The sequence below is a fragment of the Galeopterus variegatus genome, unplaced genomic scaffold (assembly GCF_000696425.1).
Source record: "Galeopterus variegatus unplaced genomic scaffold, G_variegatus-3.0.2 Scaffold1832, whole genome shotgun sequence".
Lineage (NCBI taxonomy): Eukaryota > Metazoa > Chordata > Mammalia > Dermoptera > Cynocephalidae > Galeopterus > Galeopterus variegatus.
This window is the reverse complement of record NW_007727943.1, coordinates 221,971-247,946: the sequence shown is the minus strand read 5'-3', so window position 1 is coordinate 247,946 and position 25,976 is coordinate 221,971. Positions and strand designations below refer to the sequence as shown.

General features: G+C 47.2%; 1 protein-coding gene across 1 annotated transcript in view; it reads left to right on the top strand.

Moving 5' to 3' along the window:
- The window catches only part of FYCO1 (FYVE and coiled-coil domain containing 1), a 75,719-nt gene extending 49,965 nt beyond the window's left edge, over nucleotides 1-25,754 (top strand). The window contains exons 14-17 of the mRNA XM_008579213.1: nucleotides 10,433-10,525; nucleotides 15,934-16,144; nucleotides 23,180-23,289; nucleotides 25,076-25,754. Of these exons, the coding sequence (XP_008577435.1) occupies nucleotides 10,433-10,525; nucleotides 15,934-16,144; nucleotides 23,180-23,289; nucleotides 25,076-25,151 (490 nt within the window). The 3' untranslated portion in view covers nucleotides 25,152-25,754. The remainder of the gene's footprint in view (nucleotides 1-10,432; nucleotides 10,526-15,933; nucleotides 16,145-23,179; nucleotides 23,290-25,075) is intronic.
- The last annotated feature ends 222 nt before the right edge of the window (nucleotides 25,755-25,976 follow it).

Genomic DNA, 25,976 nt, shown 5'->3' with positions numbered 1-25,976 from the left:
GGCGCAACACCGAAGGTTGCGATCCCGTTGCCGGTCCCCGGTACGGGCGCGACACCAAGGGTTGCGATCCCGTTACTGGTCAGTAAAAAAGACAAAAAGGAAAAAAAAAAAAGGTGACTGATGGGGAAACAAGGTATAGAAAAACCCACAGTTGCCCAGCACTTCGGCTGGGCCGGCTTCATGGCTGATAACTGGGCAGTTCTCCTCACTTCTCAACCCAAACTCTCCCCTTTATCATCTGTCACAGTTTATGACATTCCACCATCAGAGCCTCATTTTCTGAAGATTTCTTGATCTTCAGGAGTCTCTTAATAGATTTTCCCAGAAGGGGACGTTGCCTTAGTTGCTGCGATAAGCATTTTAGGGCTTAGGAGTCTCCTTGAACAAATGGAAGACCCGGTTGAAATGGGGTGTCACACAGGTGGGCTACTGCAGTGAGACTTGTAGCAAAGACCACACGGCTGCCTTTCTTGCCCAGGGCTCTGGCCCTTCAAGGCTGTCACTTCCTTCTGACACGTCTCTCTGTCCTGTGACCCTGCCAAAGACTACAGACAGGATATGGGGTAACATAGCCTGTGGCGTGGTACCACGGGCAGCTGCAGCAACATTGGCCTGTGAGTGCCAGGCCAGTCTTGCCACTGACCTGCAGCTACTCAGCATGCGGTGGCTCATCCCAGTGGCCATATCCTGCCAGCACCTCGAGAACATGTTTTAAGAAGAGCAGGTGTTTGGGCAGACTATCTGCAAGGTTGAGCAAAGTCAAGATATTGACCTGCCAGACAGGGCATATGAAAGGTGAGGTCATCTCTCCTCTCTGATCCTCTCGGAGACATTTCTCTCCCTGACTTTGAGTCCCGACTGGAAGCAGCGTCAGCCCCAATGCTGCTGCCTGCCTCAGTCTTTCCTGGGGCCAAAGCTCCCTTTCTCTTTAGCAAGGAAGACTCTTCCTTTGGAGTAAGACTACTTAACAAATAGTCCATAGACCACAAAATGTTAGATTTCTAAGGGTGATAGGTCTGCAAGAAGGCATCCTGCCTCACAAGCTTTCTGGGGCACTAGATTAAGTAGGTCAGATGACAATGTGTACATGTTATTACTTTACATGGGGACAAAAACTTTTTTTTCATAATTTAGAATATGAAACAGGTGGCTTTCCTTTTTTTCAGAATAATGTCCAATTCTCCACTATTGCTTGACTTACTCTTGCCTTTTTCTGTTTCATCCCCTTATTCCAGCTTTTGCTGGATCTTTACACTGGTATCACACATTTCCTCAAAGGACCTGTGCAAGTTCATTTGTAATAATTAGTAAACTTTAAAACAGATTGGTACTGGACCATTCTGTACAGATAGAATATTAAAAATTACTTTGCCTTCTAGAAAAGGTTAATAACATTCTTTTTTTATGTTCTATAATTATAATCCTATGTTGATATCTGAAAATTTTAAAAAGTAATATATGTGACTTTGGAAATAATGTATAAATCTGATAATAGATGATGAAGCAAATTATAATTCAGGCATAAAATAGAATATGACTGAAATGTTTAGGAAGCACTTAATGATTTTGGAAAATATAACACATTTAAATTGCTCAGAACAGTGTAAACATAAAGTAAATATGCAACATAAGTATTAGCTATTACTATTGTAATGAATAGATGGCAAAAAAGATGTAAAGTTGATCATGATTCTTAACAGGTTTGATCATAATCCCTATGAGAATCTCATAAAAGCTGTAGATCTTTCTTCAGAAATAATATAGACACACACACCTGCGATTGTGGGTGTTCATGAACTCCTCGAGCCCCCCTGCTATGTGAATTCTATAAGTCTTGTTTAAGAATCTGTGATAAACTATATGATTTTGACTATATTTTTAAAAACAGAAAAATGACCAAATTTTATCAGCAGTTGGCCTCTGGCTGGTAGAATTATGAGTGACTTATTTCCTCCCTTCCTTTATATTTTTCTACAGTTTCCAAAGTCTCTACAGTGGATTATTGATTTATAATGAAAATAAATAATAATCTAAGATGACACCTTGTCTTACAGAATGCAGAAGAAGCAAAAGGAAAACAGAAAGAGATTATTATTAATATAGACAGTGATTAAACTCTCCCTATCTCCCTGGGTAGGTCTGATTATGCTGTTACTAGCAATACCATCAGCCTACAAGCATTTATTGCCTGCCCAGACCATGTTCAGTAGTTTTCGCGTTTCTGTAACTTAAACCTCAAGGCAGCAAATGGATGGAAATTGAACCAAGGGCAGTTGGGCTCTCTAGCATGGGCATTTTATACCTTGCCACGCTGCGGGCAGGAATCTGAGAACCCTAGCAATGCCTGGGGTTAATCCTCCCTGTCTTTTAAATATAAAGAAGACAAATGACTCACCAGCAGAGATGTTCTGTCAGTTTCAGAAATGAGCTTGCTCAGGAAGCAAGGTCTGCCTATTTCTCTGTGATGTGGTCTGTGTTTCTACTGAATATTTATTAAGAGCCTTCAGTAAGCCTCATCTATAAGAGACCCACCCCTACCCTCATCTTGCATATCAGAATCCACATGATCAGCCTGCATGCATGTAATCTGGAGTTACATGCATATGTGAAGCAGTGACTCTGATACCCCACATCCCCTTCATTCTGTCCAGGAGCTGAAAGGGTTTTTACTTGTAAACTAAAAGAGAGCAATAAGTAGGTTTGGGTCTGGCAGTCCACAGAAGATAGTGGCATTTGTACCATAAATTTTTTTTATTTGCTAGTCATACATCTCCCTGGAACAGTTTGGGTCTGGGCCAATGCAAAGTCCATGCTGTGGGCTGAGTTCTGTGTATACATGTAGCTCCAATGAACGTGATAGCCATTGATCCTCATAATGGCCATGCAGGTAGGAATTATCCCCATTTTATAGATGAGAACAGTGAGGACCATAGCCAAAATAATAGCCCCCATGCCTAGTAACTGGCAATTTGAAGATACAAACTCAGGTCTCTGTCATTACTAGACCAGTGGACTGGATGGCTTCTAGGTGATGGGACTGCCAGGGGGCCTGATGCAGCCCTGCCTCCTAAACCCACATCACTCAGACCCCTCAGCAGGCAGTGCCACCCACCCTGTTTATCTTGGATGTAATCATCTGGTTTACTGGGGCTGCCCTCTCCACTCCTGGAGTTCCCCAGATGTTGAACACCTTCATCTCAGTATAGTTCTAGTTGTTAGTCTCCATGATCCAACATTGGTGACCCTCCTGGGAAATAATGCTGGAAGGCAGGAATTGGAGGAATATCTTCCTGGATCACATTCCCCAGTACATCCTCATGGAGATAGCACTAAATGGAGATGTGAACTCCATTTCTGCTTTCCCAGAAGCAGTTACCCTCCTGCCAAGGCACCAGGCCTTCCTTCTCTAACTCTTTGCCCCTAGTCAGCCTGCTGCCCCCTAAGGCTGGTGCTCTGCACTCCACCTGCTGGGCAAACTCTCATACAGCTCTTCCTAAGGGCAGGTGTCAGGCTTTGGGAGCAAGACCAGGAGCAGCCCAAGGATCTGGAGACTAACACTCAGTTTTCCTACAAGTCAGGTCCTGTGCTGGGTTTTTCCCAAATACAACCGTCTAATCTTAGTCACTTACAGATGAGTAAACAAAAGTTTGGAGAGATGAGCTCACTTGCCCAAAAACATGCATGTCCCCAGCAATCCCCCAGAGTCTCTGTCTGACTATAAAGCCAGTGCTCCCTGCCCTGCTCTGCATGTGGAGCTGTCCCAGAGGACTGTGGTAAAAGATCTGAAGACCTCTAGTGGTTTTTTAGGCCTTTTTTGAATGAACTCATTCAAACTGTTTTCTACCAAACTGGTAGAAATGAGCAAGGTGTTCCTTAAGGGCAGGAGCCGTGAGGCCACATAGGCTATACGTACTGATAGATGGATGCAGGGAGTAGTGGACAAATGAACAGGCTGAACCAAATACTGAAGCAGGGATGAGCCAAAACACCCATCCTTCCGAGACCACTGGGGGCAGGACAGCCCTTCAGAGTAAGCTGCCTGACATTTTGGAATCTTTAAGCTTTGAGAGGTGAGTTTTTCCCAGGGACAGGACAACCATGCCATTCAGGGCAAGTTCCTGTGGCTGTATTGGAATGGCCTGAGCCTTGTCAGACATGCTTGCCCATGCTCTTCTCTCTCAGCAATCGCTTGTACTCCATGGCAAAACAGAGGCCTATACCTGGTGCCCTCCTGCCTGAGTGCACATGTCAGTGAGGGGATATGAGTATTTGAGAAAGCATGACACATTAGCCATCACATTCTCTAATGGAAAGTTCCACCGGTACAGAAGACTTGCAACTAAATTCACGGAACCAGGCCACTCAGTTTGGGGGCCAACAATTTATTTTAACCACTTTACAAAATGCTTTTTATTATCTGCCAATTTGTAGTGTTAATTGTTTCAAGGTAGTTAATTTCTTTGAAACAAAACTCTAGACTTCTTAAAGGTGAGTACCCAAATCATATATGTCTTGGATTTCCCCTGGAACACTTAAACATTTTCTAAGTAGAATTGGGGGAAGAATAAAAGGGAAGTGGCAGACACCCCTGCTGCAGATTTATCTTGGAAGTCAGACTACGCAGACCTGCCCACCTTTCCCAGAGACCAGGCATTCTCCAGCCAGAGCTGTTAGGATGTCAGTTCCAGCATCCAGGGATGAGGCATTTACTGCTGTTGGGAAAAGAATCTAACTGCAAAGCATTGGCAGAGGACAAAGGCAGTGGAGGATGAGTTAATGACTAAAAGTTCCACAGAAAAGTGGCCTAACCAGACATCAGCAAGTAAGGTGGGTGTGGCTTGCTCAGCAGTGCCCGGATGTTGGTCGTGAGGATGGGCAGGTGGGTTTGGGTGTTGTGGTCTGACTATACTCACCAAGTTATCAGAAGTCAAAATACCGGAAGTGCTCTTCTTCACTTGGCTTTTAGACAGAAAGGAAGCCAGTGACTAAAAGGAAAACTACTAGCAATTTACTAACAAAAATAAAGTAAATTTAATAGCAAAATTAAAAGATGCCCCCAGATCCCAGAGTGAACGTGATACATGGTGTGGTTGAGCCTAGCCTTTCAAACCTGCACTGATCAATAGAGCCTACCGGCATGACTGACATGCTCAGCACCTGCGCTGTCCATCACAGTGGCCATCAGCCTGCATGCAAACCTGCATGCCACCCCCACGAGTAGCACCCAGGTTGCCAACTCGTGCTGGTATCTGGTTAGGCTGCTTTTCTGTGGATCTTTAGTAACTACATTGAGAGTTGAAAGTGTGGCTGCTGCAACCAAGGAGCTAAATTTTTAATGCGTCTAATGCATTTCAGTTTAAATAACCACATGGTAGTGGCTGCTGTATTGAAGAGTGTAGTTTTAACTGAAGGCCTGTCCTGTTCACAGAAGGAGGCTGACCAGAAGGACTGCAGGAGCCCATGTAGCCAGGCAGAGCAGCACTTCTCACTTGCTGGACCAAGAGAGACAGTGGGTAGACAAGCCCTCTGAGGAAGGCTGTCAGCAGGACATCTCAGGCTGGAGGGACTTCCTGGGCATCTGTTCCTTCCTCAGCTAGACAGCCTAAACAAGCAGAGTGTCTGCTCCTCAGGCGGTCTGCAAGACTGAAGTTGCACAGTAATTAAATGAAAGACAAGCTAAGGTATTTTGGTGTGTAGGAGGGGAATACTGTAGATTGCAGCTGTAGAGACCAAGGTGGAAGGAGCCCTCACCCAGAGAGATGTGGGCTCCAGGACGGCACTGAGGGGACTTCCTCAGCCTCTGCCTTGCTCATGCTCGCCACTTTATGCTTGCTTGGTTCTGAAGTGGAGCCTTACTGTGTCCTCCTTTAGAAGCACTGGGGACAGGAGAAAACCTTACCCTGAGGCACATAATGTAGACATTTATTGAGCATAGACTGTGTGGGCAGCAGAGTGCCCAGGAACACTGAGATGACCACTCCCAGATGGACTAACAGGTAGATGGACTGTGTGCAAGCTCAAGAGAGGTTTAGCCCGACTGACCACAGGTTCAGGGATGGGAACTCAGCAGGAAAGGGTGACATGCCATCGGCTATATGAGGCCACCGTGGCTAGCAGTAGGCTCCCACTGCTGGAGCGAGTGGAAGAGGATGTCGCTTGTGAGCGGCGAGTTCATCTGGCATCTTTTCAGAGAGAACTCTCAGTGCAAGGAAAGGAAATGGCTATAGTAGGAGATAGGGTGCCCTCTAGTGGTCTTGCTTTTGTGGCCCGTCCCGTCATTCACTCAAACTTTTTTTATCCCTTGATATCTTTTTGAATATTTTTTAATCTTTGATGTCTTCTTGACAGTTTCTTGAGCATTTTCTACTGCATCCCGCAGTAAGAAGTACATTTTACATGGCTCCTATTCTATTTCTTTTAACGTCATAACCTACTAACTTGATTCATAACACACTAAATGAGTCATGACCCACAGTTTGAAAATCCACTGAAAAGAAAATTCTCTGCCTCTTTATTACCTTCAAGACTGCATCACCTACCCATCCAGGGTGCAGGGCCTTAGCCAGGGCCAGCGGGTGTCTGGAACCTTACTCTGTAAATCATCTACTTGCAGGTAATTAGTGTCGTCTTTCATCTCTCTGGTCAGGAGGAGGGAGGTTGAGGGAGGGAGGGAATGATAGGTTAGGACACCTTTTATCCCAAATGCAGGGTAATGGGGAGAACCAACTACAGTTCTCAGAGTTTCTCTCCTCCTACCTCATATTTTTGTCTCATTTATGGTACTTATGACTTGGACAGAGCTGAAAGCACATGTAGCAAGGCAGGCCTGAGTGACTCTGGGCCCATCTGCTCTGCCCTGGACCTCTGCGTCCCTGCTGTCCTGTAGGTGGCTGGACTAAATGGCTTCATGGGCCGCTTCTTGCACTGACATTCCATGACTCTGTCTGTCCTAGGGTGGGGGCAGGGGTCTCGAAGCCAGTGGTTGGAAGAACAACAAAAGGAGGTGTTGGGCAGGTAGGAGGTTACAGTCAGGGCTGGGGCTAACGAGAGAAGGAAGCCACAACAAGGAAAAGGAAAAAAAAAAGAAAGAAAAGGAAGCCGGCCCTTGGTGGCAGCAGGTGCTGCAGGACGTTCTTGCTACACCTTCCCCAAGACAAGCAGAGGGGGCCAGGGGCAGGGAGCTGCTGACCACAAGGAGCCCACCTCTTTCCCAGCCAGTGGGCTCTGTCAGCGTCCTTCAAAACCCACAGCCTTTTCAAACTAGCAGAACCTAGAGTCCATCTGGTTCCATCTCTTCCCATTTAGAAAAGTGAAAACCAAGGACTCAGAGGAGGAAAGGGCTCACTAGGGTCACACAGTCACAGAGCTGAAGATGGGACCTCAATGGAGTGACCCCTCCCGTGGTCCATACTGCCTCTCCTGCCCTCTGTGCTCACAGTGACATCTGGCTAGAGGGACCCTGCTGCCCAGGGCTTGTGGCACTTAGCCCCTGGAAGTGCAGAGTGTTTCTGAAGATGGGCTCTCCCTCTTGTCATGGGCTGACTTGGACTGTGTGCAAGCAGCCCCAGCCAGGCACACGGGCACTGGTGGATTTCTGATTATCTAGGCAGCCCTGGGGGTACTCTAAATGCCAGCCCCCACCTCCACCCATCAGCAGCAGAGGCACGAGCACCGGTGCCCACATGGGGCAGCCCTGCAGCACTCAGCAGCAGACAGGCCCAAGGCCCGGGAAATGAGCTGTATGACAGGAAGAGTGGCCACTGCATCTGGGGTGAATGGGCTTGCCATGCAACTGTGCAGTGTGGCCAAATGTTGGAGAACAGAGGCCCCGGTCTCCACAATGCCTGTCCTCCAGCACAGAGAGACTTTGTAAGTTGGTTTTGTCTGTGTGTGACAAATCCTGTTAGAGGTGACTGGGACCTCACTATGGATCTGCCAGCCCAGCGTCTGCCACTCACACATGCCTAAGGGTCTTCCTCCTCCAGGAATTTGTCCCTGATTCTTTCCTTGACTTTGCTCAGCACTCCCTCTGCCTTTTTCTCCTAAATTTGCACACTATGTAATAATGTATACCCCCTTGCACATTTCTTAGCGAGTACCTGTAGTCTCTGATCCTTGCAAATGGTAGAGACTGAGCTGCTGTGGTTGGTTCTGTATGGCAGGACAAGCTCAGCCTCTGCTTTCAAGGATCTCATGGACTGGGGGGGGCAAGGGGGGTAAGACCCAAAGCAGGTAAGGCCAGCATGACTGGGGCTGTGATGTGGGTGCACTGGGTGATGGGGAGGCATGAGAGGTGTTCCTGGAGTGGAGCTGCCCACCACTTCCCCCAGATTCTGGGTGTGGTGCTGTTCTGCAGGTGCACCAAGTGTTCCACAGATGTTTCTGCCACACAGTCTAGTGGCAGCCAAGACAGGCTCGGGCGGGACTCACTGAATTTTGCCCCCTTCTGTGTACACGTGGAGAGTTCCTGGCTGCCGCAGGTGGGCCTTCCCAGAGTCCTGCTGGCTGAGTGACACAGAACATGCACTCTGTAGACAATTTGCTGCCTCTCCCCGTGGGAGTATACTTCTCTGCCCCATTAATGTTAGGGCTCCTCCCTGTGGTGAGACGGGGCATCCTGCCCCCTTACAATGCCCCTGGTAACAAAATGTAAGCCACGGCACAGCCGGGGGAATCGCTGCCGGGCAGAAGATGGGCACCTCCTCAGGCAAAAGCTCTACAAATGTGGGTGTTCCCATGTGCTCTCTTTTGTATTGCTTTCTTCCAGCTGAGCTAACCAGCCAGCCCCTTGTATTTCTGATGTCCCAAATGTTAGGTGCCAAGCTCACCTGAGCTCTGGAATTCAGGGTCTGTTAGTTCTCACCAGAAAAGCTGAGAGCCCTTCCCCAGGCACGGCCACGGGCATCCCACCAGGCCCGGCAGCCCAGACAGTGAGTTTTCCAACATGAGTCATGACTCCACTCTGGGTGGGGCCTTGAATTCGGTGCCTGAGTGGATATGAAGGTAGCCAGGTCTGGATGCTTGTTGCTACCAGCTGACCTTGCATGTGCTGCTATATGTGGTGAGCCGCTGCTCTTCTAGCCAGGCTCCAGGTGTGTGTTCATGCCTCAGATGGAGAGCATTTGTGTGGCAGGGCCAGGCCCACTTAATGTGCCCAGCACAGTGCCCCTAACCCAATGCAGGCACAGGCTGACATCCCAGGAAACACTCAGCAGTAGATAAGATAGGGGGCAGGGCAAGGCTGGAGTGAATATACCTGGGAACCAGGCTGGCAAGAGCCAAATGTATGGGGGGGTTGGTATTAATGGGTGAGGGCACAGCTTGGGGCATATTGACTTTGTCCCGAAGACATGTGAGAGGAGCCCTCCAAGGCTATTGAGAAGGAAGTCGTAACATTTGGGGAAGAAGCCCTGCTGGGTGGGAGGACTTCTCTACACCTTCATAACCAGAGGCATTTTTCTTCTCTGGACCTAGGTTTCCTCTTTGGCAGAATTGGGGGATGGAGCTGGTTGGCCTCTGAGGTCCCTGAGATTGTGTAAGCCACTGGCTGAACTGGGCAAGGGGCCCAGCAGTAGAGCACTGAGCTGCAGTCAGAGTATCTGATTCTGGCTCCAGCTCTGCCTCTGAGGAACTGCCTGGGCCTGTGTCCCCATTAGTGGAGTGGAGGAACTGCACTCTGCCCATATGTTCTGAGGATCAGTAATTGTGAAAAATGTTCTATGGTCAAATAAATGTAGGAACGCTAGAGTTAAACTTTAATAGATGTCTTTATTGCAGGGCTTTTTGGAGGCTTTAACCTACCATTTCAGTACACTGTGACTTCCTAAGAGAGGAAGACAGTGTGTGCTCACCTCCCCAGCACTGGCTGATGTTCCGTGGAGCACGCTTTGGGAACTGTGGAACAGCTGTACTACTGTGGTAGTTCCCATTGCTGACTCTCTGCACAGCTTGTGGTGAATTGTGAGGGAAGGAGGCCATGTGTCTTAGGCCTGTACCCTTTGTGTTTCTGTCCCATCTCCTCCCTCTTGGCCCACACCGCTTCCTGCCCCCTTAGCTCCAGACACCTGTTTTTGTGCCCCAGAGATGGGCCAGAGCAGGCTGCTCTAGTCATGGACTGGCACTAAGAAGGCTGGAGTCATGGTGCCGGTAACTTGGCCCCATGGCTATAGCTCTGCTGACATGGGATAGGAGGGTGGGTGATCTGTATTAGTGCTCATGCCTCCCTACACCCACCAGGAAGGCATCAGGAAAATTGCCGCATCCCTGTTGTCTTCTCCCTGTCCTGCCTGCTGGGGCCTGTGTCATGGCATCTGCGATTTAAGGATACTCCGTGCATGCTGAGGTCGGCTACGTGACTCCAAGACAGTGGATCTCAGGATGTGGCACCTTATATGCTGATGGCTAAACAGAGTTCTCATTTGTGACATTTCAGGGACATATCAAACTCAGTAACACCTGAGGACATGGAAGACATGCCCGTAGGGCAGGATGCTGAGATCTGCCTGCTGAAGTCCGGAGAACTGATGTAAGTGGTGGCTGCTGAGCAGGCCTTCCCCAGGTGTGGGCTGGGGAGCACCCCCAAGGCTCTAAATGGACACCCATGAGGGCTGCATTTGTGCTTTTTTTGTTTGTTTGTTTAGGTATAATTTATATATATTAAGATTCACTTTTTATAGATACAGTGTTTGAATTTTGATAAATAATACAGTATAATCACTACTGCAATTAAGATTTAGAACAGTTCCATCACCCTGAAAAGTTCCTTGTGTCCTTTTAGAGTCATTCCTCCCCCATCCCTGTGTTCTTTTTTGAAAATAACTTTCTTTGATTTTCTTATTGTAAAAGCAATACATTTGTAGAAAATGAGGAAGATAGACATAAGCCAACCGTTTTGGTGCATAGCCTTCCAGTCTTTTTTATACACATACACACATATAATTTTTTGACATAATAAAATATCCTAAATCTTATTTTGCAGTCTTTTTAAACTTGCTATAGCATGAGTATTTTTTCATATTATCAATTTCTCCAGTGTTATGTCCAATGGCTACATAATAATTGTTGAATAGATCCAGTCATTCATTCATAGATATTTATTCATTATCTACTTTCTGCCAGATATTGTTCTAGGTGCTTAGAGCACATCAGTGAACAAAACAGACAAAGACTTCTGCCCTGGTGGAGTTTATATTCCAACAGGAGTTGACAGACAATAAACAATAAACATAAGTAAGTAAATATTATACAGTACGTTACAAGGTGGTGCTATGGGGAAAATAGTAAACAAATAGTAGGATTAGAGGAGAGGGGAATTTGTAGTCTTAAATAGAGTGGCACTGAGAAAATAAGACTTGAAGAAGGTGAAGGAGTTTCCAGGCAGATATGTAAGGCAACAGTCAGTGCAAGCAATAAACAATAAACATAAGTAAGTAAATATTATACAGTACGTTACAAGGTGGTGCTATGGGAAAAAAGTAAACAAATAGTAGGATTAGAGGAGAGGGGAATTAGTAGTCTTAAATAGAGTGGCACTGAGAAAATAAGACTTGAAGAAGGTGAAGGAGTTTCCAGGCAGATATGTAAGGCAACAGTCAGTGCAAGGGCCCTGAGACAGGATGGTGTCTGGCACGTGCAAGGAACAAGAAAAGGGCCAGTGTGGCTGAAGCAGAGGGATCGAGGGAGATGGAGTTAGAGAGGACACAGGGTCCATGTCACATAGGGCCTTGTTAGCCATTATAAAGACTTTTGCCTTTAATCTGAGGGAAATGGGACCCCCAAAATGGGGTTTGGAGCAGAAGAATGGCTTAATCTAATTTACATCTGAAAAAGGATCACTGTGGTTGCCATCTGGAGAACAGACTGTGGAGGAGCAAGGGCAGAAGTGGGGAGACCAGTTAGGAGGGACGGTAGGAATCCTGGTTCCTTGGACCAGACAGTGGCAGAGAGAGGGCAGAGACAAGGTCAGATTCTGGATCGATTTTGAAGAGAAGAGAATTTCCTGAAGGATTAGATGAGATTGTGAGAGAATAATGTATTCAACCAGTTCTCAGGTAATCCATGGACCACACTTGGACAAGCATTGTAGTGAATTATAGGGCAGACCACATGAGAAGAACTAAATAGCTAGTCCATTGACAGGCTGTCAATGGCAGAGGAGTATGAAGTGTTTGTGAGAGAATAATGTATTCAACCAGTTCTCAGGTAATCCATGGACCACACTTGGACAAGCGTTGTAGTGAATTATAGGGCAGACCACATGAGAAGAACTAAATAGCTAGTCCATTGACAGGCTGTCAATGGCAGAGGAGTATGAAGTGTCTGGTTCACCCTTTCTGGAGAGTGACTTGGCTGCAGGATGTACCAAAAGTTCATATATCCTGTAATCCCATTGACTCAGTAAGCCTATATCTGGAAATTTATTCTAAGGGAATAATGATTGGATGTGCAAAGATAAAGCTACCAGAATGTTCCTTGCATGCTATTCACTGGAGTGACAATTAGAAACAGTAAAAGAGAACTTGGGTAGTGATGAATGGGAGTTAGATTTTATCAAATTCTTTTCTGCATTAATTTCTATGGCATAAGCCTTTTCTTCCTTAGCCTGTTGATTAAGTGGATTACATTGATTTTCAAATGTTGAACCAGCCTTGCATACCTGGGATTAATCCCACCTAGCTGTGGTATATAATTCTCTTCATCTACTGCTGGATTTGACAAAATATCTGATGGATACTTTGCCAGATATGGAATTTGCAGTTACTATTTCTTTTGGCACTCGGAAAATGTGGTGCCACTTCCTTGTGGCTTCCATGGTTTTAGAGGAGAAATCCTGTCATTTGAATTGGTGTTCCCCTGTGGATAATGCATCATTTCTCTCTATCTACATTTAAGATTTTTTTCATTGTCTTTTGTTTTTAGAAATTTCATTATGATGGGTCTTGGTGTGAATTTCTTTGGTTTTTTCCTATTTGGGATATGCTCAGTTCTTGAATCTTTAGGATTATATGTTGTGTTTCACCAAATTTGAGAAGTTTTTTAGCCATCACTTCTTTCAGTACTTTTCAGATATACTCTCTTTATCCTGTCCATTTGGGACTCCGATACAAATGTTAAATCTTTTGTTATTGTCTTGCCAGGTCCCTGAGGCTCTCTGTTCTTCTTTTCTCCCTAGTCTCTTTTCTCTGTGTTTTTGGATTGAGTAATTTCTATTTTTCTCTCTTCGAGTTTAACTGTCATATCCATTCTGCTATTTAGTTCATCCAGTGGGTTTTTTAATTTTGGTTGTTGTATTTTTTAGTTCTAAAATTTCCATTTGGTTCTTTTTATTGTATCTTCTGGTTTTTAATGTGATTTTTTTTTTTAATTTTTGTTGTTTTAAGAATACTTGAAATTATTATTGAAGCATTTTTATGATGGCAGTTTTAAAAGCCTTTTCAGATAATTGCAGCATCTGATTGATGTTAATGTTGGTTCCTTTTGACTGCCTTTCCTTATTCAAGTTGTGATATTCCTGGTTCTTAGTATGGCAAGCGGTTTTTCATTATATGTAAGTGTGGGCTCAGAAATGCCAAGCTTTCATGATTTTTCTCGAGTCCTGGGGTCCCTAGCCAGCCTGCCTTTCTTTTCCTACACATGAATTATACTATGATTGTCTGCTGAATTATTTCCAGGTTTTTTGTTGCACTTAGTGGAGAAGAGCAGGGACATATTTGAAATTGTTCATAATGAAACTTTTTAAAAACTTACCTTCAAGTAAAGGGATGATAAAAAATCTCAAGATCAAGAAATAATTAGAACACACAGAATCCAAGGCAGTCCTTAAAGGTAGTATGAGATGTGTAGGTCAGCTGGACACGTGAATGAACTGCAAGCAGAATGGCAGTACCTTGACGGTACCTTGAAATTCATTTTTTTTCCTGCTCTTTCATAAGTATTGACAGCAAACTAAGGTTTGGCAAGAGAATCTGAAAACTTGTTAAAGACTGGGATTGTCTCAGAACATGGAGAATTCGTTGGTACCCTTTGGCTCACGTAAACTAGAATTTCTGGAGTTACTCAATAGAATTTACATTTGTGACATGCCTTATACACAAAAGGTTTCTTTTACTTAAGATTACATTCGAGCATAGATGGTAAACCTTGATTTGTTTTTATTAGCATCACCTTTGGAGAAACTGAGTATTATCCTTCTCACTGAATAGATGATGTCTAGAAGGGTAAAAGAGACTTAAGGTACAATCCAAATGACTAGGTGCCAGGGGAATGTTCTGAAACATAAAATTATAAAATGACCCAGCATCAATGGGGCATTCTGTCAGAGTAAGTGACTTTTTACATAATTTCCACATTATGAGAAAGACCTCTTTTCCAAAATGGATCACTACCTGCTCTCAGATTCTTGGAAATTGTAAATACTGAGCAAGGGCTTTTGATTAGAAATAAAGCTTAAATTAACGCATGGAGAAATATTGTATTGAATTCAATTCTCACAGAGGTGAGTAACTTGTATAAGAGCTATTCTTTAGAGCAATCTGGTTTTTTAATCATTGATTACTTTTCTTATTGGCATAGCTTTGGGGAGTATTTCCATCTATCTTCACAGCTTTGGAGGCAGATAGAACTCTCAGCACCACCACTTACTTGCTGTGCCGTCTTGGGCAAGTTTCCTAACCTGTCTGAGCTTTAGCTTCCTCCCCTGTGTTAAAGGAGACAGTACCAAAGGAAGTTTGGTATAGTAAAGAGGTAATGGTTTTGGATCAGACCTGTGTGAACCTGGATTGAGTTTCTTAATCTTTGAATCTTAGTTTTCTCTTTTGTAGAATGAGACCAGTCATGCCTTCCTCACTAGCTGTTGTGATAGTGCACGAAGTCATTGAGCCACTATGGGCCAGGCCCTCATTTCACAGTTGAGGAAATGAGGCTCAGAGAGAGTCAGTGACTCGTGCAAGGCCACGCCTCTCCTGAGTTGTAGCTCTGCCCTACCTGTTGCCATGCTCCTGAGCTGACCTTGTTGCCTCTGGAGTTGTACGGCACAAGAGGGGCTGCCACTCAGCATGGAAGGTGCCTCTAGCAGGAGCATCATATTTCCCACTTACCACCAGCTCATCTCCTAATGAAATCCTCACTCCAGTCAGGAGGCAGGTATGGTTGTCCCTCTTTTGCAGATGAGGAAACTGAGGCTTACAAGAGGGTAATAAGCCCTGCAGCAGGTGAGGAGAGAGTCAGGTCCCTTGGCCTCTAACCTCCCGTTCTTCACATCACACCCTGAGTCCAGAGAAACTTGCTGTCCATAACCCCTGTAAACTTCTGGAAGAGGCTTTTATTCACCTAGTTGAGAATTAGAATGAGGAACATAGTTTAGGAAGCTTCTCTCCCCAAAACCCTCACACCACTCCTGTCACCCTCGCATTATAAACAATCTGGGATATTTGCATTTCAGAAAAGTTCAGGGTGCCCATGGGGAATCTTGTAATGGGCCCCAGATTGAACTGAGGAAAGAGACTATGGAAAGGGCAGGAGGTGTGTTGCTAATAAGATGAAAGGGGGAGGCAGGGCCTCGGAAGAAGAAAGGGCGGAAAGAGGAGAGCTGAGCAGCAGGCCAGCTTCAGGAGAGCAACAGACGCTGAGGCTTCGACACTCCCTTCCTGCCATGCGGGCCACGGAGCAGCTCCACACAGGCAAGGGTGTCATCTGCATTTTCTACTGCTGTGTCCTCAGTGCCTAGCGCTGTGCCAGGTGTGTAGTAAGTGCTCAGGAAGCATGCTGGAGTGAGCTGTGCATCTCATAATTAGGCCTGTTTGTCCAGGTTTCCCAGGGCTTGTCCTCCCAAGAGCCTCCTAGGTCTCCAGGCCCCTCTGAGCCACAGATGACCTGGCCAGTAGACGCAAACACTTTGCCCAGTTGATTAGGTCCCTTTCTGCATTTTTATTTTAGGATCAAATTACCCCTAACAGTGGAAGAGATTGCCAACTTTGGGGAGGGCAACAGGGAGCTGTTTGTGCGGTCCAGTACCTACAGCCTGATCCCCATCACAGTGGCTGAGGCAGGCCTCACCATCAGCTGGGTCTTCTCCTCTGACCCCAAGAGCATCTCCTTCAGCGTGGTCTTCCGAGGAGCAGAAGACACACCACTGGATCAGTGTAAGGTAAGGCCGGTCTCCTGCCTGTGGGACCCTTACACACACATCAGGATGCTCAGACAAACCTTTCCCAGGGCAGAGCAGTGGCCATCTTGCCTTCTGCTGGGCAGGCTTTTTCTGGAATGTTCTGGGCCAGGTCATGCAGAGCAATCAAAGCACCTAAGACTTGTCCATCTTGGGGAAGGAAAGACCCAGAGGTTCAGGAGAGCTGTCTTCAAATGTCTGAAGGTCACTCCTGTGTCACACAAGTTCAGTCTGATCTTGGAATACATTGGTAGGTGAAACTTAGAGCATTACAGACATGCCACTCAGTTTAAGGATCATTTTCTAAAAGAGCTGTGCAAACAGGGATGGGTCACCCTGGAAGGTGGTGACCTCTGCCTGTGGTCATATGGTCATTGGCTTAGGGTGTTCAGCATCTCACCTGCAAAGACATCAGTCTAGACAACCCTAGTGTCACTTGGGTAGTCGAGCTTAACACCTTGGTGGCAGATACCAGTTCATAAACTCCTAAAACATTGAAGGCATGGAATGTTGACAGTGCCTGGACTATAGTTCTTAACCTTGGAGGCATACTAGAAATGCCTGGAGAGCTTCTAAAAACCCCACTCCTGGGGCCACACCCCAGACCACTAAATCAGAATCTCCAGGGGAGGGATCCAGGCATCATCTCAGCCAGTGTTGAGAACCTTGGTCTAGATCAAGAGCAGAAAGGATGGGGTGGAATCCATAGCACAAGGACAGAGGTTGGCAGGACTCCACAGGGGACTGATTGAGTAGGGGTGAGGAAGGGGGAGACCCCGCACCTATGGTCTGAATTCCTGCTGGCCTCTGCAGGGGAGGATATAGAGGGGAATCTCAGCCAGTGTTGAGAACCTTGGTCTAGATCAAGAGCAGAAAGGATGGGGTGGAATCCAGAGCACAAGGACAGAGGTTGGCAGGACTCCACAGGGGACTGATTGAGTAGGGGTGAGGAAGGGGGAGACCCCACACCTATGGTCTGAATTCCTGCTGGCCTCTGCAGGGGAGGATATAGAGGGGAAATGGAGGGAGGGGTGGTTCGGGTGGAAACACAAGCTCGGTTTGTATCTGTGAGTGGGAGGAATGGTGACGGCAGTCAGACATACTGGACTGGAGCTGAAAGTGGATCGTACGTTGTTAACATGCTTACAAAAATCTCTGTTTTTACAAGAATGGCAAGGGTCAAGATAGAGAAGAGCAGTTTGAAGTCATGTGAAAGAAGAGTTCTGTGACATCTTTGCAGTAACATCTGTTAGTCCCTCAGGCGTTTGGCCTACAAGGTGCCCTGAAGGGATGAGGAAGGCTCAGGGAAGGAGAGCCGGGCAAGGCCCAGCAGGGCACATGACGGCTCACTGCCCCGGCTCTAGCATCCGCACAGAGGAGTAGAGACCCACGTGGGTTTGCCCTCTGCCATCCTGCCCTGCTGGCCTCTGCTCCTTGTAAGCAAGTGCGTTGTCACTTCCACCCTCTTCACACTCACTCTTAAATGTAACGCCCCACCCCCTTGTGTTGGCCTTGTTGATTGGGGTCTCTGCCCTCTTTTCCTTTGGAGCTTGTGGCCAGCGCTACATCCCTGGCTTTGGAGCCCTTCCTGCCTGTGTGATTGTGAGCCTCCACCTGGAGGTGCTGGCGCTTGTGGCCCAGGCTCCTCACGTGACCCCTCCGAGAGGGGATTTAGACTCAGCACTGCTGACTGTGCCTCTGTGAAGCAGGTCTTAGTCCCAAATTCCAACTGAGGAAACAGAGATGCAGAGTGACCTAACCAGGCCACGGTCAGTCAGGCAGCAGTTTGGCCAGTGTGCTGATAGCTCGGCACTAACGAACAGTGGCGCTGCCGAGAGTGACCACAGCACCTTCGCTGCCCACCTTACCTTTCCCAGGCCTGCCCTGATTAGACACTGGTGGAGGTCTGTGGCAGGGAGGCAGGGGAGTGACAAAGTCAACTGTCCAGGCTTTGGCTGTTCCACCTGTCCACACATGATGGGCAGGAACCCGTCCCCTTGCTCAGTCACTTGCCCACCAAGTCATCATGACCCTGGGAGACCTGTGTGGTTCTACCAGGAATCAGGAACTTGGGGACTTGGTGGAGCCTTCCTCACCACTGACTTCCAGGTGGCCTTCCAGGGATTATGACTGCCACTGTCTTTCCCCATAGTGGACACCAGAGGGTGCTCATGTGCTCATCTGCCTTGTCAGGCCTACCAGCACCAGCCAGCAATGGGGTGGTGTTATCTCTGCCCGAAGTCCCCTAACAGACCTGGGCAGCCCATTTCCAGGTGCATGTCCTCAGCACCTGTCCCAAGGACTGCACACCTGCTCCCCAACCAGCCTGAGTCTTGTAGGAAACGACAGGCGCAGTGCAAGTTGCAGCACTCGGAAGTTGTGGTCATGGAGATGCAGACACAAGGAGCCGTACTGTGCACTGGCAGTCTGTTGATCACCATTTATTGAACTTTCGCTGTATACTAGGCTCTGTAGGGCCTGCTGGGGATAGAGATGAAGGGACAACATGGGATCCACCCTGGAGGAGCTCACAGTGTAATTGGTAAAAGGCAAAAGATTTATACAATTTGAAGAGAAACAAGAGCATTCACAGTGTAATTGGAGAGAGGCCCTGGTAAATAGGCACCTGTGACTCCAGGTGGGGAGTGTTGTGATGGGGTGGGTGGGTACTGGCTGCACGTGGGAAGGGTGCTTCACCCAGCCTGGGAGACGGTGGTCAGGGAAGGAAACCCAGCCTGGGAGATGGTGGTCAGGGAAGGAAACCCCCGGCTGATAGTGAAGGCTACACGGGAAGAAACCAGGAGCAGCAGTTGTGAGGCAAGGTGAGGGGGACGTGGGTCAGAGGAGAAGCATCCAAGCAGACAGAGCCACACAGCAGAAGGCCAGCCCCATCTCTGGTGGCACCTGTCAGACTCCCCAGCCTGTGTAACCTTCTCTCCAGAGCTGTTCCTCTATTAAGGTCATGGCCTCACTGAGCTTGGAGATGATGAATCTGGGGAGGCACTTGATGAAAGAAACAGTAAACCAGGGACTCAAGGCTGTTTGTGTGTAGACCACTGCTATGAAGCCTGGGCACAAATCAGAGAGCAGGACCCAGACCCTGCCCTCTCCCTGGGCAGAGGACCCATCTTTAGCTAGAGAAGCTCAGCAGCCTGCTGGCACCTCAGAGGAAGTCAGAAGAGGAACAGGATTGAGAGCAAGGACCCTTGACTTTAAAAAATAAAAAAAAAAAACAGCTTTATCGAGATATAATTCATGTGCCATGTACGTCACCCACTTAAAATGTACAATTCAGTGGATTTTAGTAGATGCAGTGAGTTGTGTAAACATTGCCACTATCTAACTTTATATTATTTCCACTTTAAAAAATAAAAAAAAAAACCAGCTTTATCGAGATATAATTCATGTGCCATGTACGTCACCCACTTAAAATGTACAATTCAGTGGATTTTAGTAGATGCACTGAGTTGTGTAAACATTGCCACTATCTAACTTTATATTATTTCCATCATCGCAGACAGAAACCTGTGCCCATTAGCAGTCACTTCCCAACCACTACCCCAGCAACCACTGACCTACTTTATGGATTTGCTGATTTCGGACATTTCATGTGAATGGAATTGTACAATATATGGACTTTTGTGACTGGCTTCTTTCACTTAGCATAGAACCCTTGCTTGGAACCGGGGCCCCACCCACCAGAGCCTATGAAGAGATCAGTAAAACCAACTTGGACTGCTTTGCAGACACATCACACAAATCAGGGTGCAGCAACCTGGGTGCTAGAAGCAGGTGGCAGATGCCCCAGAGTTAATCCAGCAGAGACCTGTCTGTCTACGGTCTACAGCACAGAGACCCCAGTCATCTTCCCATCACCTTGGCTGCCTGAGCTTTGACATCACAGCCTTGTTAGTCTCTGCTAGACTTTTTGATTTATTTATTTATTTAAAATAACAAGGAGTAAATTTTACACTTTGACCATGGGGAAAGACAGCAGCTGGAATGAACAAAAAGTCTATAGGACAAAAAGTTTTAAAGTGAAGAGTACTATATTAAAGAACACACAGTACTCTATTTTAAGCACGTTCTCTTCAGGAGACCTGTGTAATGAGCTCTTGATGTTGCTGTGTAATCAAGTTAGCATGTGTGAAGGTGTGTGGGGTGGAGTCTGGATACACAGTAAGCCTTCCTCCCAGCAGCTACTTCCTATACACGCTGACTGGAGTGACTTAGGTCAGGCTCCGAACTTTTAGGTAATGACCCACAGAAACACACCCAACCCCTCAGCCTCCCAGGACTCTTAGTCCCTGGTGGAATGAAAATATTATAGAGCATTAATGGAACTAAACGAGGTAACATGTGCAAAAGAGGCTGCCACGGGGGTACACGTAGCAGCAGGTCCTGGGTACAGGTTCTGCGTGCATCTCTGTCCCCTCCAAGCTTGGCCTGGGCCTGTCCCTCTCCCTCAGCACCAGCACCCTCCAGCCAGTGCAAATGCACTGCTGTGTCAGAAACACACTGTGCCCTCTCTCTCCCAGGCCTTTGTCATTTTCCTTTTGATTTCTCTTTGACCAACCCATGTGTTTAAGTTCATTATTTAGTTTTCAAGCATTTGGGGATTTTCCAGAGATCTGGTATTGATTTTTAATTTAAACTTGAATCCTTTTAAATTTGAGAGTTTTTTTTTTTTTTAATGGCCCTAGAATGTTCCAGTACACTTGAAAAGAATGTGTGTTCTGCTGCTGTTTGGTAGAGTATTCTATAAATGTCAATTAGGTTAGTTAGTTGATAGTGTTGTTCACGTCCTCTGTTTCCTCATTGAGTTCCTGTCCACTTATTCCATCAATTATTGAGAGAGGGGTATTGGAATTTCCAACTATAATTTGAATTTGTCTTTTTTTTTTTTGCAGTTCTACCACTTTTGCTTCATGTGTTTTGAAGCTCTGTCATTAGGGGCATAAATGTTTAAGATTATTATGTCATCTTGATGAATTGACATCTTTATCATTATGAAATTACCCCTGGTAATATTCTTCGATATAAAATCTATTTTGTTTGGTATTAATACAATCAATCCAGCTTTCTTTTGGCTAGTATGCTAGCATTTTACATATATCTTTTTATATCCTTTCACTCTTAACTTATTTATGTCTTTATATTTAAATGCATTTCTTATAGGCATGACAGGGTGGGGGTTGCTTTTGTCCAATCTGATAATCTCTGCCTTTTAATTGTTATGTCTAGACTATTTACACTTAGTGTGATTGTTAATAAGGTTAGGTTGAGTCAATCATCAGGTTATTTGTTTTCTATTTGTCCCATCTGTCTTTTGTTCCCTTTTCCTCTAAAAGTAAGCTAGGGCTGTTGTTGGGCTCACCTTGTTCCTGTCTCTCAGGGATCGCTGTCCTTCATTGCCTGATGTCCAGGGTCTTAAAAACTGTCACTTGATAAGTTTTGTCTGTTTTTTTGGTTGTTTCCTGGCAGGGTAAATCTTAGCTATTCTCTCATGCCTTTGAAGATGTTGCCCCCGCTGCCTGGAAGTCAGACCTCCCTCTAACTAGCTAAACTGTCTAAGCTCAGCATTGCCTCTTCCAGGAAGTCTTCCCTGACATTCTGCCTCCTCCTCTTCTACCCAGGGGCTTGCATAGGTACCCTGTACCACTCTCCATTCAGGACACTCTCACCCCAGCATAATTGAATGTTTTCTTGTCTGTCATCTCCGTTAAACCATAGGTTCCTTGAGGGCAGAGACTTTGTGGGAATTTACTTCACTTTGAGAACTTTGTGGCCAACGTGTAGGGTTTTGAGAAATATGTAGCTGTATTCAAGTCTCAGTTAAAAAAGTAATCACATCTTTATAACTATTTTGGATTCAGTTATTTTGTACTGGTTAAAAAATGTTTCCTAGGAAAAAATAAAAACTGAGTTTAACAAAATCATATTTCTGAAAAAGGAGCAACGTTTAATTTTGTAAAGAATAAAAGAGGTCATTTCTGGGGCAATTTACCACACTGATAACTCAGAGTTGCTAAAATGTTACCATGGTCTGTAGAGCCTCTGGTCTATACAACCATTTATGTTTAGTCAGTCCTAAATGGAAAGCTTAGGGACACTTTATGAGACAAGACCCTCTGCATGCTTGTCACTTCTGGGGAAAAAAAAAAAAAAAAAAGAAAAAACTTCATTAAAATTTTGGTTGGCTCTGTCTTATTCCTATCATATCACTAGTTTTAGAATGAGGCCTGTGTCTTAGCTAGTCAGCAGGTTGAAAACCCTGCCCTCATGGAGAAGAGATTGGCTATCCAAAGATCCCCAGCCCTGACATTATTTGGCACATACCATTTGCTCAGGTTTGGCCTCTGGCAACAAAGCTCTTGGGAAATGGCCTGAGAAAATACATGTCTCCTGGGACTAATTCTTCATTCTTAGAAAAGGCAGAGAGTAAACAGGAGACTGAGGCTCAGACTTGTAAAGATGAAAGGGTCCTGGGGCACGTGGACCAGCCAGGGCACAGCCAGGAGAGGGGACCTATGGTAGAGTCAGGTGAGAGTCCCGTGTGGAGCCATGTGTTCAGCCTGGGTGAGAGTAAGCCCAGCAGCTTCATCAAGTGCTGAAAGATTGTCATCCAGAAGGAGTACTTGGCCTGTCCTTGGAGACCCAAGCCCAACACTAGGACCAACAGGGGACAGTTGGACAGTGGATTTGGCCTAGAATAAACCCCAGCTTCCTGAAGCCATGTGGTAGAGTGTTCTGTCATTGGCTCTGGTCAAGGGACCATAAGGGTATTGACCAGTTCACGACTCTGGGTGAAATTCATACCCACAGCCTCCCCCTACCACGAGTTATCAACAAACTCAGGGTGTTTGGACGGCACTTCTGTCTGAAGCTGGGACTTCCAACAGAGCTCCCAGCCTCCCTGGGCCTCAGTCTCCTCCCCAAAAATAAATTGTCTGCGCAGAGGATCCATGGGGCCCTCTCACCTCTGTGACACCTTTTCTTTTCTGCTTTTCCTCCCAGGTCCTCATTCCCATGACCCGGTGCAATTCCCACAAAGAGAGCATCCAGGGCCAGCTCAAGGTCCGCACACCAGGCATCTATATGCTCATCTTCGACAACACCTTCTCAAGGTAGGGCCACCTCATTTGCCACATCAGATGAGTTCTACCCATCCCCCATGCCTCTCTGCCACTGTTCTTCAGAACAGAGGGGACACTAAAACGCGATTATAGCAATGGCAGTCATGAGTTAATAGTTCTTTGACTTTAGACCCCCCTTCTATGGTGTTGCAGTGTTTGTCGTAGATTATATAGCACAAGATAACACTTGCGGAGCCTCATCACGTGCCGCTGAGTTCTCTCCATGTCACTGCTGTGGGTCTGAGGACCAGAGGGTAGAGGATTCACACTCCCAGGCCGCACAGCTGGTGGTGGAGCCAGATTTGAAACAGCGGCCCAGCTTCAGAGTCTGGACTCTTACCTGGTGTGCTCTCTGCCTCTGTCTGATGTCAGTTGCCCCTGCCCAGCCCAAAGAAGCAGCTCAGGAAATACAGTGGAAGGACGACATGAATGGATGAATGAAAAAGAGGGGAACGAAAGCAGAGAGGGTAAAGCTTGACATAAACAGGCCTAAGACTGCGAGACAGAGCCCCTGGGCATGTGCTAGGAGCAGCCCGTGCTGCTCTGGGAAGCACTCTTGGATCAGCCAGCGCGGCAGGAGGGCATAGTGTGGGGGGCAGGGCCGGGGAAGGGGGTGGGAGAGAGGGCCAACAGTGACCAAGCCTCCACCATGCGCATGAGTCAAGGGCAGTTAAGGCTGTTGGTCATCTGTCCATTTCTGTGTCTTCTGGCTTCAGCATAAGCCCCTTGAAAGAGACCTGCCTGACTTGTGCCCAGCCACATCCTCTCAGCAGGGCCGTGGGCTAGTGGCTACATCCCCCAACATGGGCACTCAGCTTTTAGCAGAATAATTTGACAGGACGCTCTAGAGAAAAGCTGTGCCACCCCCTCATCACCTCCAGGCCTTAAACTCCCAGGGCTTGTGGCCAAGGGCATCACAGGAGAGGGTGGAGGATGAGCTGCCCACCTTGCCCCTCCCCTTGGGAAAATGACACAGGCCTGCAGTTAGCAGGGCTTCATGGCACGGGCCCGGCATGTCCCAAGAGCACGCCACCAGGAAGAGTGGGCATGAACCTCAGCCCCTCCTGGGTGGCAGGATGGGGAGTGGTTAGGAGAATGGATTGGGGACAACCAGGTGCAAGCTCTGCTCTTCCTGCTGCGGGCCTTAGTTGAGCCCCAGTTTCCTCCTCTGTGCAGTTAGAGTGCACATCGTTACTGCCTCACCGAACCTCACTGTGGCTTGATGGAGAGGCCCAGGAGAGCCCGTACTGCTGTGACAAGCTCTAGCCTTGGCACGTTGAGGTCATCTCAGGGGCCTACTTGAGATTCCCAAACCATGATGGCAAAACTGATTCATATGCTGAGTCGGAATGAGATCTGTGCTGGCCTCTGCCATGTGCATCGTCCCGTTTCTGCTCCATCTGCTCCCCTGTGCAGTCCCAACTGCCAGCCACTTCACAGCAGCCTGGTGAGGGGCTGGGGAGTTCCCCAACCTGAGACTGAAAGAGCGTTTCTGCACCCAGTCCCCAGGAAAGTCCATGTGATTTCTGTCCTGAGACCCCCTGACCCTTTGCAGGGGAGAGAAGTCTGCTAGACAGAGAAAATGGGGGCAAGGGGGCTTGGAAGAGCTCACTATGTGAGGTACCCAGTCCTCTGAGAAGAGGTCTCCCCGTAGGGCTTCTGCACCCACACCCAGCCAGGGTCATTGCAGTAATTGCAGAGGACCCAGGAGCATTGCCACCCCTTGGGTTTCCAGATGTCAGGGTAACACTCTCCCTTTCCATTTCTGTTTCCTCAGGTTTGTCTCCAAAAAAGTATTTTATCGCTTGACAGTTGACCGGCCTGTGATCTACGATGGAAGCGATTTCCTGTAGCTTCAAGCACCTGGATTTAAGTAGCTTTGCTTCATCCACAGGAAACACTACTCTTCCTCACCTGACACACAAAGCACTAAAAAAAAGAAAAGCAGCTGCTCCAAAGCTCCTCCACCCTGCGGCTCTGGAAGAGAGGCCCCTGGGCTGCTCCTCAGAAGCCGCGTTGCTCAGGAGCACTGTGTTCTGAACGCTACGCACTAGTCACTCTTAGCCTGTGGATTTTCAGGTTCAAGCAGCCTTTACGTTGATTAGAGACCTAGCTGTCCTCACACCCAAAGGACACTCTGCCAAGGTTTAAAAACTCAGGAGACCATCAGCCTCTCCTGGGAGCACTGTTGGTTACAGGCCTCCTGTGGAAAGTTTCACAGGCCAGAGGTGATCCCGACTTCTGCCTGTGGAAAGATGCCCTGCTCTGCTCCGCCCAGGTGACTGGGAGCCGGGTGCCCTGGGCGCACCCTGTGAGTCCTCAGTCTGTGAGTACCTCGGGTACCCCCAGGGAAAAGAGACCACAGGGCTGTCATGTGAGGGTGCCAGGGCCCCCCGAGATCCCAGCCAGCCTTCTCCTCCTGTCGTGCTCCTGTACCTTACTGCCCCAGTAAGGTCAGGGTTGCTCCACAGTTCAGCAATTTTGGAGGAGCCTGTAACCTGCACTTTCCTTTTGGCCCTCTGTCTGGGTGACTCCATCAGCAGGCAAAGCCCTACATTCAGCCAGGCCTCTCCATAGCTCAAAGCATCACCCTAAGTATCAGAATTGAAGATAATCCAGGAAACAAACCCACCATAGTGTGGGCCTGCAGTGGCTCTGTGTATGCTGCCACTAAAGCC